Raw genomic sequence first — 22,409 nt, 5'->3', positions numbered from 1 at the left:
TATGCATCCAATACCAGGTCATCAAAGAACCGTTTATGTTTCTCCAAGTCTGCTGTAGATGTACGATAAATGAGCTATTCTTCATCAGTTAAAGTTGTATCGTTTGGTTCAGAAAAAAGCAAAAATCTTTTACTGTCCAGTTTAAAGCTGATGTGAGCCTCAAAAGTCATATCAGCACTGTTTCACAGCAAACTATGGTAGCCCCATAAGCACAAGTTCCCACTTGTATCAACTCTGAATTATCTCATCCCCTATCACATGTCAGCCAGCAGCCTTGTTTATACATGGGACTACAGGCTGTGTGGGGGGTCAGGGAAGTCCATTGTGGTCTGGTGGACTAAGAGATTTCATTGATGTGGCAGGGGTCGGCGACTGTCTGAGTCAAGAGAGGGCTGCCACCGTGTTTTGGCCAGCAGCAGCAGCAGTAGCAGCAGCAGCAGCAGGGTGAGACGGGGTTGTGTCGACATCCATGGAAAGCACTGCAGACTTGGATGCAACAGCCAGATAATTTCCCAATCTTTGAGAGTTGGGGAACATTGTACAGCAAAATTCAGCCTTGTATCCCTTTTACCTTGGAGACAAATTGTTGGAGTGGTGACATGGTGGTGCCGTGGTTAGAGCTGACACCTCACAGCAAGATGGTTCTGGGTTTGAACCCTCTGGCCAGCTGGGGCCTTTCTTGGTGGTGTTTGCATGTCTCCTTTGGTTCTCGGTGCTCTGACTTCCTCCCACACACCAAAAAAATGCAAGTTATGTTACTGTAGACTTTAAATTGCCTCTAGGTGTCAATGGTTCTCGCCCCTGTGATGGACTGGCGACCTGTCCAGGGTGTATCCCGCCCAAAGGCAGCTGGGAAAGGCTCCACAAATAAGTCAGTATAATTCCACATTCTTGGAACAAAGAATAGAACATAAAATTTTGTTATGTCTTAGCCCTCCTATATTTTTCAAAATTGATTTTTAGGATCGAATGAAGTTTTCCAAACCCTCTATTGTTCCCCAGCAAAAAGGCTATAAAAAAAAACATAGCTGGCACCACTCTGACTGTAAACTTTGCCCCGAGTGGAGCTCCCTTGCGAGATATTTCCTACAGCTCGACATGCTTTTTGCTTTTTTACATTTCAGGGGCACATACCTGAAAAAGAACAAACAGAGCTGTGAGTCCTCTATCATATTCAAAGTGCTCTATTTTGGGCAGCATACCAGTCTTGGAAGCCGCACGGGCAAACCCCTTTGGGTATTTTCACTCAGAAGTGGATGTAGGAGCCTGCATTGAAGTATTGCAGAAGCCTATAGACGTTTTAGTTTGAAGTCAAGTGTTCTTGTTAGAGAAGATGTGAAAGACCAGGGAGGCAGATGGAGGCTGGCACTCTCTGCTTGCTGGGGTTGTATGTTTGCATGCAAAAAGTCATGATTAAATGATGATTTTTAGCCCTAAAGACAGAGACCTGCCTACAGCTTGGCACAGTCTAAGAAAAGACTTCATCAAAAACTATGACATGCCCGTGAATCTTATCCCGTCTCCGTCCACCTCTTCATCTTGAAATCTTTTCCCTTCAAAAATAATCCACCCCATCCTTTCTTTTCCTCTCATACTGTTGTAGCTTTTTAAAACAATCCCTAATGCGACCGCTCCTCGGTTGAGATGTTTGTTGTGTTGACAGGATTGTCACCTAGAATATTTCTTTCGTGCGATGTTTAAAATTTGCCTCATAATCTCTCTGGCCAAAGCTTTTTCTGGGCCTGTACTCATGGAATCTCTCTCCAAAGCCCTGCACTTGGCAAAAGCTGGTAGATTGGGACGATACATGCCCAGGCCTTAGGTGTTCCATAATGTAACATTGTGGGGGTAGCGGTACAAACCAGCCTACTTGCGAAAGAAACTGCTAGTTTTTTCAGTACCAAACCAAAGCTTCTGACCATAGATGAGGGTTGGATCTTGACCTGAGAATTTGAATTTCAACCAAGCCGACGACGTTCGCATTTTTCATGTGGGGGAATATTCTCAGTCATCCAGGCCCTGCTAACTGGACTGGTTTCAGTTTTCCTGAGGACGTTTCACCTCTCATCCAAGAAGGTTCTCGAGTTCTTACTCACTGTTGGGGAGTTGCAGAATCTGGAAGTAGGGGGGAGAAAACTACAATTCCTCTTTACTTGGCAGCTTGCAGATATGAACTGGCGGTGCCCCATCTGGGCTAAAAGGTTCAGGTAACGACCCTCCAAATGTCTCTTTACCTCTTCCGCCACCTGAGTTCCCACTGTGGCCGCTCGGCTCTGTTGGGATTTGATAATTGCGCAGTACTTTGAATCTTAATTTCCTCCTTTATTGGCTCCCCCTCCCAGCACTTTCCGGACACAAAGCCTGCGTGTGCACTGAGGCGAAGGCCCCTCCCTCTTATTACCAACCGATTGTGAGCCATTTGACACACACAAGGGGACCGTGAAATACCGGGTACAGGAAAGTGGCGCGGGGGGTGAGGACGACCTCATTATCAGCCAGCTGGGCAGCCCTGCCATCAACGTCCCCACCCCAACCCCCCCCCCCCCACCAAACTACCCAACCCCCCCCACCCTTCTGAACCCCTGTCACAAATAACTCTCTGTTGTCTGGTTCCCATTAGTGGGCAGAGGAAGTCCACAGGGACAGATAGGGCTCCCCTTGTAGAGCCTCAGATGGATAGAGGTTTATGATCATAGAATTATAAAGTTTTATGTGTCTGGGCCTTCCTAACTCGGCCCAGTGATTAAGGGTACAGTTTGACTCACGCTAATTATGAGCAGCAGATGATCTTATAAGTGTCTCTGGTCCCCAGTTAGATGATAATCACGGGCTGAAGGATAATAACATGCAGATAAAGGCTTAATCAAAGTCAGCAGCCATCGTGGGACGGCTGTTTACAGATAAATCTCTGAATAAATGGCTTTATATTTTGATCCAGTGAATTCAATTGTCTGATCTTTTTGATTCTAATCAGGTATTTTTCTATTTCCAGTCGCGGTGGCAGACCTCGGTTTCTTAGATGAGATTTCTGAAGGTCTAACAAAGGACACAGTCTCCACCGTCAGGCATTTGAAAGATAACGCTGGAGTTATTTTATCTTCACCTCACCGAGTTTGTGTTTTCACTCTCATCTGCTTGTTTGTGCCTCTGATCGTGTGATTAAGAAAAAGCTACCCACCAAACCTGGTGGAAGGGTGTCACACAAGCGGATCACAATAAATGTTTCAGTCAGGTCGCAGTTTCATATTTCATATCAGCCTTGGCAGAGCTATGCGCTCTGCAGAGTTGCCTTCTATTGAACACATGCTCAGTGCTAAAACTGCAGGAAGGCCGATTTCTCCTTCTCTGTCTCCATAGTGAGGCACCGTGTTGGATGGACGTCTTTGAAAATGCTCAAGGGCGTGGCTCCATGTTTACACCATGTATAATTGATGAGTTGAGCGGAGTCACTTTCATAGCATTTTTCCAGCCCAGTGCAACATTTTAAAGGTTGTCAGCTAATTCTAAGTGGCCCACTGACCAGATGTGGATGAGCACACCTCAGCAGGCTGCAGTTTACCAGCATTAAAAAATAGAATATATATCTGCAAGCTGCCGTATCTATACAATACACACGCATTCGTATTTCACAAAGTGTCAAAACAATCTCCTCCTTTTTTCTTTTTTAAGATGGTCATTCGTCAGAAATTCGTTTTTGGTCTTTTGCGGGATTTGTTGATAAAGGCCTTGATATTTTCCGCCATGAATTAATTCCGGTGCTGTTTAATAATATCTGCTTAATGTTATTTTAGCTTATGGTTATCCCCAGAAGTGCTCATATTTGGGTCAGATATTTGAGGATTTCAAATAGCAGACAGACTCCTCTTTCTCGTTTCTGGGTATCGTTTCAGAACATAGAGGCGTCTCTGTTCAAGTCTAACGCAACTGAAAAGGCTGACATTAGAGGTTTGACATATTTCTATTGCGCTCCCAAGATTCTTTCTGTATTTCTTTACTGAACACGTCTTTATATTTTCTTTACGTGTGTGTTTCGGTTCCCTCTTGAGTCTGTACAGTATATGTAATGTGTTTATCGCTGATTGAATTGGCTTTACTTTTGCAACCGGAGCATGTAGCTCGACAACATCACAGGTGGATCATTAGAAAGCGTCTCCGGGAGCTGCTGTGTTTCTGATAAGCTCTGTATCTACTTTACTTTGAGGATTGCTGATGATACCAAAGAGAGGAAAAAAAAGGATCCAGCTTCTGGTTCATGACATGAAAAGGTGATCCCTATTCCTTACATGTCTGAGCCATTGGATATTAGTTTTGGCAGGAACAGCATGGGAAACAGAGTATCTCTTTCTATTTGTGATTTCTCAGCGTTATTTTGCCTGCAGGCTCCAGTCAAGTGTAACTATCCGATGGTATCCGCCTCGTCATGATGAACGCAGAGCGACACTCACCTCTCAACACGACCCTCCCCCTCTCGCTATCTCTGCATATCACACACCGCGGGCACACTGCCAACCTGCCATCCCAGAGTAAAACTGCTAAAAGAGTTAGCGGACGGATGACACGGCATCTCCTGTTCCCTCCTCCTGGCCCGTCGGAGCCGCACATGTCATTTGTCACTGTTGGTGTTGCTCCACAAATGGGACAGCTTTTGTGACACAGTTTTGTTTTTTACTGCCTCCACTCAGAGACACAAACGTGAGAAGTTGTAGAGACGCATCAGACGACCTCCAGACAGTAGTAGAGTGAGTCCTAGTGGTTTATTAGTCTCTTTTAGTGTCCCTCGGGATGGGTTTTGCTGATTTGTGTCAATGCATCTTGTTTTCTACCACAATGGAGGACCAGATAGACCACAAACATCACTGTATGGACAAGAGACCAGGGGGGATTCTAATTTGAATTGAATTGGCTAATCTCATCAAAGGATTTGGGATTTGGGAATGAAATCACTTTGTTTTTTGGGTTTTTTTTCTTGATGAACCTTAAACAGAGACGACTGATACCGCACACCTGGCTGTTAGCTTAGCTTAGCATGAAGGGCAGAAGCAGAGGGACACAGCAAGCAGGGCTGTCTCCAAAGACCAAAAACTACCTGCTGCTCCAGCAGGCAGCATTTCTGACTGATGGCCACCAAGAAATTGTTGCAGCTAATTTTGTATTCGCTTGACACCAATCATGTTTCCACCAGTGTCTCTTGTAGTGTCATATTAGAAAACTTTAAAGGAAACTGCGATGTTTTTGTTCAACAAAGAGTCAGGGTACAACAAGGATGAAAACCCCTTTGTTGATAATCCGCTGATGTAACAAAACTTTAGCCCAGGTGTCTCTACTGCTGGCATCTATCCAGATATTCCCAAATTATGTCTTCATCTCCAGACAGCTTGCAACAAAATAATTTGATTCCAACTTGCTCTCATGAAGGTAATTCCTCATGGGAAAGGCCGACTAATTTCCTCTCCAGATTTGCAACCTGCTGTTCTTCTACTTCGTTTGTCACAGCCATTCGTAACGTTGCCTATACTGCCACCTTCTGACAGAATACCCATCGCAAAGCCTAGTTTCGCTGCAAGCTAGTGTGAGTTTAGCACTCAAATGAAACACATTTATTGTTGTTGACTGATATGATGAAGGATTAAATAATGTTTTACAAGAATTCTGTAAAGGAATTAAACGTGCACCAACATGAAAATGAAAAGGAGATTCATATAGTTTTCCGTACTGTAGGAATTACGATAGAAATACTTGTTAATTTATATTTCAAGCTTTTATCATGAAGAAAAATTGTTCCGATATTTAAGACTTCTGCGTATAATAATAGTTCATTTCCCCACCTGTATTACAGTTTTAAAAGATTTAGTAGAAGCATTTATGTGTAATTTCTCAGCTTCTTGGGACAGGTCACACTCTTCAGGAAACCACACCTGTGTGATGCAACACTTAGAACAAAGACAATAAGAGCTTTGGTACTGTAGTTGTTGTTGTCTCAGGAAATGTGTTTACGCTTGTCGGGCCAGCATGTCTGATGGTCTCATCATGTCCCCTTTTTATAACCGAAATATCAATCATCACTTCCTCCTCTTGGCCTCCAGCAGCTGGGGCCCCGACTCCCTGCTAGACGCTGCCACCGCCAGCCCTCTCCTCTCTCCGAGCCACAGGCAGAGGTTGCCAGTTCACTACTTGTCAGCCCTCCTCATCATCGTTGGGGCTGAGTCTGTGTCTATCCTGGCTGCATCTTTTCCTCTTCAAAGCCCCAGTGTTCGATGACTAATCAGAGCTACGCAACAGTCTGAGTGTTTGTGTTTTGGTTTTAAAAACTTGTCAGAAGGAGCGATTCTTCAGGATGAAATTCGTCAAATTGCCTTCGCGATGCCACTTGATTGGCTGCGACAACAGCCCAGAGTCATGCATGAGATGTGATTGTCCAAGACAGAAAGACGCAGACGACGAGGAGCCTTCATACTTGTTTTTTTTTCGTGAGATGTAGCCTCATATTTGATGTGCTGTGGTGACTCATTGTTACTTGTTTGTTTTTCTCATTCTACCTGCAGACGGCATCAGTCAGTCAAAAAGCCTCCATGTGCTTCGTTGTCTGATCAAACAAAGGCATTTACTGGACACTGGCATATTTGTCTCTTTGTGGGAAACAAAAAAACAAAACAAAACAAAAACCTACCTTTTTCAGTTTTCGTCCTTAAATTACACTCTGAAAACTACCTGGTGTCCAAAATCAAAAGTTTCCACTCACCCTTTGCTGAAGTCTCTTTGTTGAAGAGCTCCCTGGTGTCTCAGTCTGTCTTTTAGGTCAAGTTTATTTCAATTTCCTCACTTCTAGCCATCTGTCACCATGGCAGCCAGTGATGGACAGCCCAGCACAGTGATGGTCCATTAATTACTGGGATTTGTTCACAGGGTAACCGACTCTCGTAGCTGCTTCTGGCCGTGCGTCAGCAGCAGACTCATCTTTCATGTTAATTATTAGAGGAGAGCAAACACATTTGTATATAATTAATCCAGGTTTGACTTTTTGACTGTTTACATCAGTCGTAGCATTACAATTAATCATCCCCTGAGACATTTAATGGATCTACCAGCAGAATAAAGCAAACAGCCAGCCACAGCTGCAGATTTTATTGGACCATAAACAGTCCTGGGAAATATTGCAATTGATGACAACATTGCCATTTAAGAGCATTTTATGACATTAATGTAGTAATTCTATGGTAGCATAATAATACGACAGCACTGTCAGAGTGAGTCTCTTTAATTCTTCACAATATTCAGCATCAGACATTGGAATTAGAATGTGGAAAAATAAGAAAACGTCCTAAATAAAGGAAGAACCTCTAGAAAATAGACAGGCTGACATGAACCCGCTCGTCTTCCGTATAGAGTCGTCTTTACATTAGTGGCTGAATAGGAAGGAGTGCAAAAAGTGCTTTTGCTTCAAAAAAATAGTATATTTTTCATTTCTTTGGGTCTAAAAAAAAAAAAAATTGTTCAAGTAGGAGAGGAGAATCAGTCTGGTGTGGAATTTGATATGCAGCATGTGACGCGAGGCCACAGGTACAATCATGAACAAAGCATCTGAGGGAATAAAAAAACTGAGGATGATGATATCGTCCCAAATCCTGGGAGGATATTGGCAGCGGCTCCTAAAACTGCTGCATCAGAATCCCTTATACCAGCAGTCTACGTGTACTCCCTCTTATGTCCTTATCTGGTCTAATATGCTCTTATCTTAACAAAAATAACACTAAGACTCTGCTCCCTTTTGTGTAATCTCCTTGTTTGCCTCTAATAACGCAAGAGCTCATAAAACATTGTGGAGAAAAAGGGAGTACTGGGCTTATTTCATGCGCTCTTGCACCAAGGATAGGATAATGCCGTCAATTATTGGTGCGTATAGTTGTTAAGAAAATGACTTCTGACCCTCCCTGAGTGTCCCTCAGGGCGCAAAAGGAGCCCCAAAATATCACTTCATCGATTTTAAATGGTGTCCTGTACAAATCTGCAGCTTATTCTCTTTCTTTATTCACTGGAAGACACTCTTCAGCTAAAATAAATGCCAACATGACAGAATAGCAATTAATCTGGCCAGTCTGTGTGTCATGAAGGCACCTCGAGGTGGAGCGGATGGTAATTATACATTTCAGAGAAGCTAAACCTGCTAATGGGAATTCTCACTCGAGTGTAGCTTCTTTCTCTCTCTCTCTCTCTCTCTCTCTCTCTCTCTCTCTCTCTCTCTCTCTCTTTCCTTACCGTGGGATCTGCTGATTCAGCGCTACACTCTCCAGGCATGTGAGCACCAGTTTGCCAACAAGTTAATGTTTTATGCATGCAACAGACACGCCGCTCACATGCGCGCACAATAACCAGTCACAGACGGGATCTTGTTGATTCACTTGGCAGGGCGACAACTTCGTCACGACTGGAACAACTGATTATTACTTGCTCTTGTGATTTGTTTTCCTCTGATGAAGAAGATTTCTAATTATTATTAGCAGCTAATTGCCTCAGCTAAGGAAGTAATTAGCTAATGTGATCACTGTTGTGTGTCTGTGTGTTTGTATGCAGGATATCAAAAATCAATGGATGGATTTGGGTGCAGTTTGCCTGAGAGATAAATAATATTACAAAAATCTTTGGAGGAGATCTGGATCAGATTGTAGATCCTGGATCCTGAAAACTGCTGGAGGCTGTAGGCAGGGTAGAACTCGTAGTGGTTGGTGGGAAATGGCCGAAGCGAAAGTTTCGCCTTCTGGAAAGCTTTTTCTTCCCTAAAAAAAAACTGTCACCGCATTTTGATCAAATTTGTTGAAGCTGCAGCTGCAGATTTTATTTCCTGCCAAAGTTTTTCTTCGCAATTAGTCAGTGATTCATTCAGCAGGCCAAGTCTCTTGAAATGTAAAAAAAAAAAACCAAAAAACGCTCCTCAGATTGTCCTGAAGCCCAAAGCGACGTGTTCAAAATTGCTGATTTTGTTCATCCAGCTATTCAAAAATCGAAAAACTCTCTCATTTTCTGTCGTAAATGACAAAAATGTTGCAAATCCTTATAATGAATAGTTTGGATACGGCAGTAGCCTTGATTCATCAGCTTGAAAAAAGATGATCCATGCTGATATTCCGTATCCATGTAGCCACCTTGACTACTGGATGTCCTTGTGTTGTTGACTTCAGCATCAGGATGGAACCGTGACACTGTTCTGTAAACAGATTAGTAGAAGAGGAAAAAAAACTCGCCTTCGTCTTCTCCTGGAAGTGCTCTCCACCTTCTCCTCCTGCTTTGTGCCAGTTGGCATCAGGTCTTGTGTGTGCGGCCTGCCAGGATGTTGGGTTGTTGTGTGAGATTTGTAAAGCGTGAGTGAAAGCAGAATGACACGCCCCATTAAAGCTCTATTGTGCTGTTCTTTAATACATGTCGAGCCTCAGACTGAGGTCAGGAGCAGCTTAGTGAAGAGAAGCAGTATTGGAGTGACCCTTTGCTGCTCACACGCGACCCCTGGCAAACACACACATGCACGCACGCACGCACGCACACACACACGTACACAAAAGCAGGCACATCATGCCCTTGTTGCCCACCAGAATGGTAAATAACCAGGAAGGAGCTACGGAGTCCCTGTTTCATCATGCTGCTCTAGGACCTGCAGTTCTCTCGTGGGCGACTAAGAATAGCAGCACTGTTGACGACTCATGTAACCCACCTGTAACCTCACTGCAAAGTCTGAAAACAGGGCTGTGTGTCACACAGCATGGAAACAGGGCTGTGTTGGCCCTCGTCCTGTTTGATATCAAGTGGATTCCCCTGAACTGGTAATCTGGTCACCTCTCGGCCTCGGCAGAAGCTTCATCTCTATTTGATTTGTCTTTCAAACAGTCCTTTGCCGTTGAATGCTTGCTATTCCTGTTTATTCAGTGCTTGTACTCGGATTCCTGCTCAGGTTTTGTTGTTGTTCTTTGCCGTTTTATTGTGGAAATCTCTTCTGTGTCTTTTACATGTATTTGTGAAAAGCTCTTCGGTCAGTTTGTATTGGTTGAAATTCTGGTAACGATACATATTTATTTTGTATATAAACAATCAAACTTCTGCCGTGACTGTTACGTTGCGTTTACTGACTCATCTGAACTTGCTGTTGAATTCATTTTCTCACCCCTTCTGGTTCATTTTAATCGGACGACAAAAGATAAATTGACAAATTTTCATGCTTTGGTGAAAACTGAGAGAAGCTAGAGAGAGAGAGAGAGAGAGAGAGAGAGAGAGAGAGAGAGAGAGCTGCAGAGTCCAAGGCAACATGAGCTTTTACATTCACCCAGTCATCTGATCCATGATCCATACAGAGATATTGATTGTGGCTGCCTTAAGATCTCGTGCACCGCCATGATGTCTTAACCGGTGAGAGGTGAAGGGGGTTTTCAATGTCACATAAAAACTTTTTGTAAAGTCTTTAAATGTGACAGGAGGACGTATCAGGCAGGAGACTCTCAGCAGCGAGGATTTCTTCCTCACCACCCAGCGAGGATGGGGCGATCTGTGGAGAGATACTGATGTCAAGATGAAGAGGCGATAGCGAGGCTGCTCTGTTGTTTACAAGATGCTCACATCAGCTGGGGAAGGCCTGACATTGGAGTGACCTCAGAGAGTGCTGCATCCCGCCTGTCTCACTGCCAAATACACACACACACACACACATACACACACTCCGCCTGTTACACACTTGCAGCAGAACACACAAGCACAAACAACAGGCACATTCACAGACTCCAGATGCACACGCATGCACACACACACACACATACACACACTCCGCCTGTTACACACCTGCAGCAGAACACAAAAGCACAAACAACAGGCGCATTCAGACTGCAGACACACACACACACACACACAAACATACATGTGTGCGGTGTGAGCAGCTCACTCTCCTGGGTCACTTTAATTCAGTTTGACTCGATTGGTTCAAGGCTTTTTGAAATATCACGGCCACTGCTATTCGCAGTCGCCCCACTGTTGGCAGCGTGTATTTGTCCTTCACTGTCGATAATAAATTGAATATCGCTGGCTTGTACGGTCCACGTTGGGCCGACGGAGCACGTCCAGATACGGTATCTTTACACTGCATCCTGCAGGGGCCCAAGATAGATTCATGTAACACAGCGCTATAAATCATCCTGCAGTAGAAAATTAAATAAAAGTGTTTAAAAGAGGGAGTTTGACACATATGCACTGAGTCAAGTGTGTGTGCTGTATTAATTAATTTATTGGAATGGATTAGAGTCCAGATTGAGCGCTCATTCATCCAGATCTCACTAATATAATCTGCCTGTGGACATTTTACAGCGATTTATCTCTGAGCTCTCCCGCCGGGCGAGTGATATTTATTCTGTTGTGTTAGAGTCTTAGTCTCCTCTGTCAGGGCCGAGAAGGGGTTTATCTGCATCCAGCGGCCGTCGCAGCGCCTTTTATGCTGCCCTCCCTCTATCCCGCCCCCTTTTCAGTGGTCACGCCATATTTCCTGTTAAATCCCATTACTAGACACAGACGCCGCTCCCTGCACTGTTACAGTCTTTGAGCAAAATCATAAATAGGCCAAGCTGTTGAGTACAGATGCTGCCGAAAATACTCTCACTCTGTCCCCGTTCTCACTCGTCCTCCACCCTCTTCTTTTCTTTCCTACTTTGGGAGTGTTTGGTGATGTCACTGCACGATGTCATCCAACCCTCGTTCCAAAAAAAGGCCTCGGTCTCTTGCTCAGGCAGGCGTGTAGGATTTCACAATATTCCACCTTCTCCGCTGGGAAGTTTTTCCAGCATGATGATGGTGAGTCATAGTGTGAGATAGTAGAACTCAAGATGTCATCAAGTACGTTTGTCTAAATATACTCTGCTGAAAATCAATGGTGGGCCGTGTGTGTTTTCACTCTGGGACTGTAGAGAAAAAGATTTTGGATAGAAAACATGTCCTGACCACTCCCAGGCACCGGAATACAGAAACATCACATAGAACGTGTTCTTTCACTGAGTACCTTCCATATTTCACACCTCATCTTTTACTTCAAAAGGATTTTGGACAGCGACATCATTTTAACCAGAGTACTCTTTAACCAGGGTATTTCTATTTGAGGAACTACTGTGTACTTCTTACCTGACTTCTAACATTTTAACTGCACTTTTAAAGATTTTTTTGTTGTTGCACTTATTACATGAAAAAAGCCACTTATTCTAAAAACAAGTCCTGATATCTCTCTGAAATGCTAATGCATATTTGAGTTAAGTGCTCTGAGATGCTTTGACCAGACGTGACAGCAGGTACACATTGAGGATGCATAACTGAGACATTCAATACCGCAAAAACTGTCGCGCAAATCAAACTGTGGTCTCTTCAAATGGTAGATTAATCCAAAAATGAAAAGATGTTTCAGTCCACAAAACTGTGCTGGGGTTTCTTCAGGTTATTTGGATTACTTTGGACAAACAGTATAGAAGCATTTTGTGCTTTTATGATTTTTTTTTTGCTAGTCTGTTTGTTTGAAAATGGAGCTCCATTCACTTCAGTTGTGTGAGTGATAAATGCGACGTGTTTTTCTGTGAAACTCCAGCAGTATTTTGTGCACTAAAAAAAACAAAACAAACAAAAACAACTCCCTGAACCTTCCAGACAGTGACAGAGTTTCCATTTTTGTGTTGCACTGTCCCTTTAAAACCCACACACTCTATCACCAGCTTCTTTTATTTCTGATGCCCTTCACAGGTGATATTTGTGGGAAGAAGTCAGGACAGAGAGGAGAAAGAACACTGAAAAGATAAAAAGAGGAGAGAGGGAGTGATGGGGTGTCCAGGAGGGAGGTACTGCAGCAACTGACTACAAAACCATCTCTCTGTCCGTCTGTCCGTCTGTCACGGCCCACAGCGGCTGATTCACTCAGTCCCAGAGGGCTGATGGATGTGTAACTACAACCTGCTAATCCCACCGGCTGGCTGGCTCTGGGGAGTCAAACCAACCACACCAGTGCTGCAGCCCGCTCCCCACCAGCTGGAGCTGCCCGCCAGGCTGCATGACTGCACGAGTGCCCGCCACTAACCCATGCTAACGTGCTCGTCGGAGGATGATGAAGTGCAATTGTGTGTTTAAGTGGAAGAAATGCAGCTGTATTAGCTAGCTAGAAAGCTGCTCGGGAGGCTGAACAATATTTCAGTGGCTAAACTTGTCAGATAAAACCCTTGGGAGGAAGAATATTTTAATTAGTGTTGAGTTTACCCTCTGATCCTACTGTTGTTTGGCTGAGCCTCTAACTGACTTGTGTATACAGTAAACAGGGATCCCTGGTAGTGGAGGTCTGGGGTTCTGAGGAGCTTTACACGAGATGCTGTCTAATCCACTGTCTCCCCAGAGAGATTAGCCCTGTCACCAGCTAGCTGGGACTTAAACCACGAATGGTGCTGAAGATACAGACACAAGGGAGCAGGAGCTGGAGGGTGGGGGGGACAGGGGGTGCGGTCGAGTCAGTTGACACGAGCGTGGAAACACACTTATGATGCAGACAATAAATAACCAGAATGATATAATATATCACTACACATAAACAATTACAGCCTTGGAGAGGATTCCTAGGGCTGATGGATAGACTTCATATCATCCCCTCTGAATGGAGGGATTACAGGAAACGATAAGCGGAGGTGCGACAAGGTAAACAACAGCGTCACTTTGATGGTTCTCTTAGTTCTCTTAGTGTCAAAGGATCAAACAACATGTCAAACACATCATGTAATCGCCGCTGGACGCCGGCTGCTTCAAAAACAGGAATTATCCTATCAGCATCCACTTCAAAGCAAATGTCTCTTTTTAGTGCATCATCAGGTTGCATCACAATAAACTTCAAACAAGACGGTGAAGGCAACAGGAGGCCTGACAACGAATACACCGTAGAACTTGGGAAACCACAGAATGAAAAGATACTGGGCACAAAAATTACAAAAAAGTACTAGGCAGCAACTCCCCCATTTTTACACGCTCACTCCTACATTTGTAACTGTCACTGTCCAAATTATGGTTACGGGCATGTTTTCATTCCGTCTCTAAGTGGGCACTCCCTTCCTCCTGTCACAGAGCCAGCAACTGAGTCAGTGTCCGTTCCTTCTCCGGGCAAAACAGGTTCACCCTCACACTTTCCGTCTGTCTGGCCATGAATGATTCACACTGTCCTACTGGTCTATTTTGGCGGGCAGCAGAGCTGCTGGTGCAGTGAGGTTTTTGTTTTGCGCCACAAAAAGGAGAGTAGTGGGGGACCTATGTCAATATATATCACAGTGAAATAGTCATGTATGGAAGCCCGTTCACAGTCATAAGTCTGTAAAATGAAGTTGGACTCAGTGTAGATTCGACAGACTCAGAGATATCATAATAGAGTAGAAAAGAAAAGAAAAGGTGCATCAGTCTCAAATCAAAGTACAACTGAAGCCATACTGAAGCTGCATACTGATTGTGTCGCCGCAATTATAGATCTCTGGGAGAAAGCCTGAATAAAAAAGGCATGATTTACTTTCTCTAACTTATGGATATTCCTCTTAAAATACCTCATAAATGAGCTTGCTCAGATTCACAGTCATTTGGGATGGGCTGGTCGTGTAAGATAGGGTGGGCCCAACGCTTCTGATGATGACGCTGCACCTGCGGCAAAATTCGTTTTCTCTCTAGAAAATGCCAAACAGAAGCAGGTTGGAGCTTGTAAATGTCACAGTTTGCTGCCTTTCTTCATTTTAAATTTGAATATTATGGCTATTAAACCACTGTTTAGACAAAACAACCAAATTTAAGACTTAGTCATGGACGCAAACACCCCCCCCCCCAAAAAAAAAAGAACAGGTTGATTGATGATGTAAATAATTGCTGCAGTAAAGTCAAGTGGTTGGAGTTTGCTCTGCTCCACTAATAAAGGAGTACATTAAGGTTTCACAGAGACATCGGGAAAGATGAGGATATTAATATGAAGTTGTGCTTCCTAGAAAGGAGCTCGGCTGTATTTAACTCATCATCAGAACCTTTAAATAACTCTGCCAGGGCAGCAATCTCTTCCTGGAAGAAGGTTCACACTTGACAGCTCTGCAATAAGCCTTTATGGATGGGGATTTCTTCTTTTCCGTCACCCTCCTTCTCTTTCCCTCGGTCATCCCGTCTTATTTAGCCGGTCAGCGCTGGCTTGATAAAAAAAAAAAAAAAAAACAGAAAAAAAAAGAATGATTTTTATTTGTCAGTAAGACTAAGCTGGCATGCAGAAAGCCCTGTTTTATCCAGGCTTTGCGTGCCATGACTAGTATTACAGGACAGATTTCCCCACTGGACAGGCAGATGCTTCCGTACAGAGCAGGTCGGAAGCACCATGTGTCGGTGAACCCGAGCCGGGATAACACAGCAGCCCTAAAGTCACATGTGAACTTCCTCATTCTTTCAGGTTTTCTATGCTGGGAATGTCAGGAGTGACGATTTACTGCTACTCACTCACTTTAGTGGTGACCAGATGTTGATACAGGCTATTAGTATTACTACTGTATGTACATGTATCAGGCTGTACTTATGTACTTCAGTCTGCATCAGATTAAATAGTTCCTCATTAGACTTAGCTTTGACCTGATGGTGGAAGTGTTACATAAGACTCTACCTCTGGCGGGAGTCTGATCAGCACTCGTTTTCGCCTCCACATTTGTAATATGCATAACAGCCATTATTATAATTGACGTTTATCGCACACATCTGCATAATCTCTGGCATCAGGATATTTCTCAATAGCATCTTGCACAGATTCTCATAACTGAATTCACAAAGCCGCTTTTATTGCTTTCATCATTGTGTTTATTTTCCCTCCCACTGTGAATATTTCAAGATTGGATTCATGATTGAATGCCTTGAATTATTCTATGTTTGTTTGGTTTTTTTTTACAGACGGCACTGAGGAGACGAGGGAGCAGGGAAACATTTAAAGACAAGAAATCGACTTGTCAGGTAAGAAAAAAGAAATCATCATATCGATGACGTAGGATATTTGATGTGGTAGCGTGACGGTTACAGATGGCTTTGTAGTCTACACTTCGCCTTTTTGTTTGTGTAATTATTTGTCGACTCAAATGAATTCAAAAATGTGATGATGAGGCAAACCTCACAAGACCGTCACCCTTTGCCAAAACCAAGTCCTTGGCCAGTCTGACTTGTGTTATTTCAGTCAAAGAAAGTTTGAAAGTCTGAGATGCAGAGCAGCCGAGGCGGATCTTTACGCAGAGAGCTTGAACAAAAACATGAACGCTGCCGGGAATTGATGGTTACATCCGTAACTCAGGTTCTCTGAGCTGAGCGATCACAAGCTCGTCGTAACTATGGGACATGCAGGTGGAGGTGGTCTCAGTTAGAGCTGCTTGATTTTGAAAACGCGTCTATTTGTAATTAATTTCACCGATAATGAAGTTGATATGATTTGCAGTGTTAGAGGGAATGTTCGTTTTTATCGACAAACCCATTCTAATAATTCTGATGTGTTTTTTATGGGAATTTTGATATCAAACCAAGACGTTTTCTTGCGTCTGTAGAACGTGATGTGGAGCACAGCCGTATTTCATTTGAAATTGGGTTTTGACGCACAATCAGCCTTCGAGAATTATTGCACCTTACTTACCTTATTTGACAAATGCAGCAGACCATATTGCAGTTTAAAGTTTGATTAAGTTTGTAGCCCCAGTCTCAATAAGGCAGGACTTTCAGCTGAACTAACGCTGCACTGACAGAAGAATGAATAAGATAAAATATTAGTGACTGGATCATTGCCTGATATCGACCTCCATTGTAGACTAAAAACTCGAGAACTAGAGGTGCACTCTGGAGAGGTTGTACCTTCTCTGAGGCTGATGTTTTGTTGTGGTTCATGGATCTGACCCAGAATTTAAGTTTTATCAAACCCGGACTGACTGGAGTTTTTGCATTGTCCTGCTTACAGTCAGAGAGACAGCGAAACCAAGACATGCTGATGAAAATCCCATAAATATCTCATGCTTTTGCATTAGTTTGCATGCTTTTTTCAATACACTGAACCTAAGCACTGATGAATAAATCCCCACAATATTCTGGCGTTGTAAAACTTACTGGAGCACCAAATCTGCATGAAAATCAACAGTCCTCAACTAATTGAGTGTTTCCTGCAGTTTGGGTGACACTATTAGCAGCTTTTTCAGATAATAAAATCCTCAGTTGGTGGCGCCTGAACAACCGACCAGGTACAGAAGTTGTACAGTATTGAGGGATGGACTACTTTGTGACATATTTTGGTAGTTTTGGTTTATTGTTGCCTTGTCGCCCCGCTAGGAGGACAGTGCAGACCTCAGATGCCAGCTCCAGTTTTCTAAGGAGGAGTCCAGCCTGATGAGGAAAAAGATGGCAAAGCTGGGCCGGGAAAAGGATGAACTAGAGCAGGAGTTACAAAAGTACAAGTCAGTTTACGGGGACGTGGACAGTCCTCTTCCCTTGGCTGAGTGCGCTGGTGGAGGCCCTCACACAACGCGAGAGGCTGAGCTGCGATTGCGCCTCAAGCTGGTGGAGGAGGAGGCAAACATCTTAGGAAGGAAGATTGTGGAGTTAGAGGTGGAGAACCGTAGCCTGCGGGCAGAAAATGAGGACATCCGCTGTCAGTATGAAAGAGACTGCTTTGGGCGAGAACCTTTCTCAAGCATGCCCTCGTCACCGTACGGTGGGGACGCGCTGGAGTCGGCCAGCGAGCTACGCCGCCATCTTCAGTTTGTGGAGGAGGAAGCAGAGCTGTTGCGGCGCTCCATCTCAGAGATTGAGGACCACAACAGGCAGCTCACCTCGGAGCTGAACCGCTTCAAGTTTGGCCCAACCAGCAGCTCAGGGCCTGTTGGCGAGGAGGGTAGTGAAGGATTATTTAAACCTGGTAATGGGGGAAACGGTAATGGCTCCAGCAGTGGGATGATGATGGAGGAGCTGAAATCTGCCAGGATGCAGATCAACGAGCTGAGTGGGAAAGTAATGAAGCTGCAGTACGAGAACCGTGTCCTTATGTCCAACGTTCAGCGCTGTGACCTGGCGGCACACCTCGGCCTGCGAACCGGCAGCCCTCGAGACAGCGACGCAGACAGCGATGCAGGCCGGCGGGAAGCTGCTGAAGATGAGGAGGCAGGGCGACTTCTTCTTCTCCATCCTAAGAGGGAGGGTCCTATTGGGGGCGAGAGTGACTCAGAGGACCTGTTTGAGAAAACGGCCACCACCTCAGGGTTCGGAAGCATCAAACCTTCAGATGGCAGCGAGCTCAGCGCCACTGAACTGGCCAACCGCAGGAGGGAGGAACGGGAGTCATTCACCAACGTGAAACGAGAGGCAGAGAGGCTGGGGAAGACAGTAGACCGTCTGATCACAGACACAGACAGCCTGATCTTTGAGGGTAGGCTACTGGTGACGACAGGAGAGGGTCTGGAAGGAGGAGCAACGTCTGGATCCAAGCCAGACACCCAAGTCCTGGACACCATCAACACACGCATGAAGGCTTTCCGTACGGAGCTACACATCTTTATGGAGAAGCTGGACCATGTTGGCGAGGGGCTGAGAGAAAGGACAGATGATTTGTCACCAATGCCAAACCTCACAGAGTCCAGTAGCTTCCTGTCCACAGTCACCTCCATGTCTCGAGATTCTCCCATTGGCACCTTAGGAAGAGACCTGATGACGGACTTTCAGGTAAATTCAGTGGGTCCTGTGACCTCTTTTACTGTGTTTGAGGTGACAACTCTATATTTGTGCATATTCAGTTGTTCTCGTTCTCTGTCCTTCTTTGCAATGAGAAAAATGCAAACAAGGGTGAGGAATATCACACCAGATATATTTAAAATGAGACACCCAACAGTGTATCTGTAAATGTTCAAATAAATGTAGAGCTCAATTTAAATGGCTCCAAGTGCAAAGACAGATTTAAGGCCAAAATTAACTAAATGCGATCCTAAGTCAGTCCCCCGTGCAAAAAAAGTACCCGCTTTAATTCAAGACCGTGGCAGCGTTTGCAGAGCACACGCCATCCACAGCCGTGCCTTTCAGAGGTGGTCTCTAGGCAAAAAGGGCTTCAAGGATAACTTTGGATTTTTTCAAATGTATCTTGTTTCTTGTAACTCCACTGAAAAAAAAAAAGGAACAAACATTTCTTTGTCCATGCAAATTGATTTCAGCCAAAGCTAATATAAGGCCTCAGTAGGCTTGGATCATTTTTATCGAAAAGGTTTTCTTATTTGTATTCCTTTGCTGAGCCATGGCAAAAGGATTCATCGTGGTAGCTGCTTTGCAAAACCCTTTTTCAGAAACTGCTGAAGCTTCAGTCAAACTAAGAATGGGAATCTTCGCTAAACAAGGACTTGGTTTCGCCTGTAATACTTTACACCTTTCAAATGGTAACACATCAGACAGGTGTATCAAGAATCCTTGCTGTGTCTCATCACCATTCTGACGTCTCGGATGTTATTCAGGAGAGATCAGAGGAGTTTCTAAAGAAAACTAGCATGTAGTGAACATGCCTTCGTAGCTTTGCCGATCATTCAGTCGTGGTTCTTTGTGCATCTCTGAACAACATTCGCCAGACGTCACATTGGTCACCCACTAGTGGGGAAAGTGAGCTGGAATTAGACATGTTTAATACATTTGAAAGAACCCGAACCTATCCTCAAAAGCCAAAGACATCCACAGTGACGCCATAGCCCCCCCCCCCCCCCCCCACACACACACACACACACACTCCACCTTGAGCCACCCAGCTCTACCACACTGACACCACCGCCGTCACGTCTCCCCTTACCCACCGCCACCACCATCACTTCCTGCTGCGGCTGCCACATTCACATCTGCATCTCCATGCACATCCTCATAGCCAGCAGCCCTGCCTGCTTTCCTCTCCCTGCACACACTGCTTTCAGTCAGCCAGGGCCAAGGGAGGGTATCTGAGAGTGTGCTTGGGATGAAAGTAACAAGAGTTACTGCAGCTTCTTCCATTTGGCTGGATTCAAAGCTTTCTGGATGTAGTGAAATGCTGCATGATAGAGTTTTACAGCTGTATTTACAGCCCATGCTATCATTTCTATGGCTCATTACGACACATAAATGGTTCTGCTGTTATATTACATATCATCACAGACACACACACACACACACGCACGCACACACTCGGGATTGGTTACGCCGTGTTGTTGCCAAGGCGACAAACTATAAAACTGTGTGCTCTGTCTAAAATAACAACTGCTCAACACAAACCAGCGTAAATCAGAGCTGCACGGTGTTGTGCGAGTTGCCCGTGGAAGAAGAGGCTTGTTGGCCGGCGTCCTGCGGCTCAGTAGTGAACATGTCAACACACTGTGTACGCTTCCCAAGCAGATTCATTATCTGCATTATAAGCCCAACTATCAAATAAAACGAACAGCTGTAACATTTCTCACTTCAAATTGCGAGTCTGTATTATATAACAGACTGAAGCTGCTTCCATCCTCATTCTACCCAACGACTTGTTTCTGCTTTGCTTCTCTGCCTGTAGGTTAGTCTGGGTGAAGCTGGGTGGATCCGCCGAGCCCAACCACTGCACTAACAACTCCCGCGTGTTCAAACCATTGAAAACTGTTGACAGTTAAAGAATGGAGTGTAGAACGGAGAGAAAGTGTCACAACACAAAGTGTAGTCTCTCAAGAACACACGGAAAAGATGTGCAGAAGTTCAACCAGCAGCACTGAACAGAGAAAACAAACGCTGAGATGTTTGGCCTTGTAGTTCTGACTGAGGATCTTGTCACGGAGAGATGATTAACTTGTCATCATGCTGTCTGTAAGCTGTGCAAAAATCAATCTTATAAATTACAATGTGGTTCCTGGGAAGAAAAAAAAGAATCCCACACAGTGTCGAGAACTTAATTAACTGACTAACTTCTTTATATATCAGGCGAAATGACTGATAATTATATTCAACAAAACCTTAAAAGCAGCACTTCTTTGTGAAAAAGATGATGTTTATACATAGAAAAGAAGAACAACGGAATTGTGTAGACACTTGAAATCCGAATGTCACGTTAAAGACTTACCTCACCAGAAAGGCTGATTTCCCTTTCAGGTATTCACAAATAGGTGTCTTGAGTCCACCAAGATTTTTCTGTGTCTCTTCACCTTCAGCTTGAGGCTGCAGGTGAAGAGCCAAACAGCAAAACTGCCCAAAAATGTTCACGAACAAACTCGCCGCCACATCGTGTGATACAATCCACTTCTTCCTCATCCAGTTTTCATCCACTTTGATTTGACCTAAAAACGAATCATAACACGTGCGTGTTGGTGCCACTGTGAATAAAAGTGAACTAGCGTTAGCAAGTTGGTTAGGACGGATTCATGAGCTGTAAGTGCTTAGCTTCATGCTAAATATATGTGGCTGGCACTTTCCGACTTCTGGAGTTACAAAGAAGTCATGCAGGAGTGAAAAAAAACATTTTTTGCCAGCTTAAGACGCCTATTTGTGAGTAAATGGAAGGCAAACTACGTTGTTGGGGTGAAATATCACTCTAACACCAGCATATATATATATATATATATATAAAAAAAGGTAAGACGCTTCCTATTTCAGATGCTAACTCGTACAAAAAAGATGTCATTTTCTTACCAGGATGATTGCAACTTGGTTGTGTTGACACATCTTTAATTTAACACAGAAGGACAAAGCTTTCGCTGGCGAGGAAAAAAAAAAAATCCTCGCTGGGATGAAAAATTAGTGGGCGCCGCTGCAAAAGGGGCAGCTAGCATGGCTGCAGCTTGAAGCTCGACCGAAGCCTCAAATGCCTCTCGTGTCTTTTAAGTGCTGTAATGTCTGAAAACAATGTGCATTGTAAAAACAAAAACAAACAAAAAAAACAAGATGCAACTAGTTTACTGCTTCTTCAACGCACGACTGTGCACGGGCATGTGTTAAAAACCTTTAGCGTGCTAGCTCTCGCTCTGCAGTTTGCCATGGTATCTCTCAGCTGTTGGTTTGGACTCATGTATCCCTCATTGCATGCGCTTCATAACAAGTGTTTTGCATTCTTTCCCCCCCCCCCCCCGATTCCCTCTCTTTGTTCCTATTTGTGTTCCCGCCAGATGTTTCAGCCCATGATTTTGTTCATCCTCATTCTTGTTCTCTTCTCATCTCTCTCGTATGCCGTCATCTTTAAGTTGGTCTTTCTCTTTGCGCTTTTCTTTCTACTCTAGTCCGTTTGTTCTTTTTCACACCGTGTAGTCAGTTAGTCAACCCCCCCTTGCTTATATTCTTTACCCATTTTCTGTTTGTTCTTTCTTTGTCGTCCCTGCTCGCTTTCTTTCCTCGTACCCTCACCCTGTTTTTTGTCTTCTGTCTGTTTTGTCCACAATCCACCTCAC

General features: G+C 44.2%; 1 protein-coding gene across 7 annotated transcripts in view; it reads left to right on the top strand.

Annotated features, from left to right (window-relative positions):
- Positions 1 to 22,409, top strand: part of mtcl1 (microtubule crosslinking factor 1) — a 59,521-nt gene that overhangs the window by 12,782 nt on the left and 24,330 nt on the right. For all 7 annotated transcript variants that reach the window (XM_086204297.1, XM_086204296.1, XM_086204299.1 and 4 more), the window contains exons 4-5: positions 15,931 to 15,990; positions 17,338 to 18,723. In XM_086204297.1, coding sequence (XP_086060423.1) covers positions 15,931 to 15,990; positions 17,338 to 18,723 — 1,446 coding nt within the window. The remainder of the gene's footprint in view (positions 1 to 15,930; positions 15,991 to 17,337; positions 18,724 to 22,409) is intronic.

The sequence above is a fragment of the Aulostomus chinensis genome, chromosome 5 (assembly GCF_037954235.1).
Source record: "Aulostomus chinensis isolate RoL2024-O1b breed Wild chromosome 5, RoL_Achi_v1.0, whole genome shotgun sequence".
In the NCBI taxonomy this organism is placed as follows: Eukaryota; Metazoa; Chordata; class Actinopteri; order Syngnathiformes; family Aulostomidae; genus Aulostomus; species Aulostomus chinensis.
Note: the sequence above shows the minus strand (reverse complement) of the source record. Positions and strands in the feature narration are given on the sequence as shown.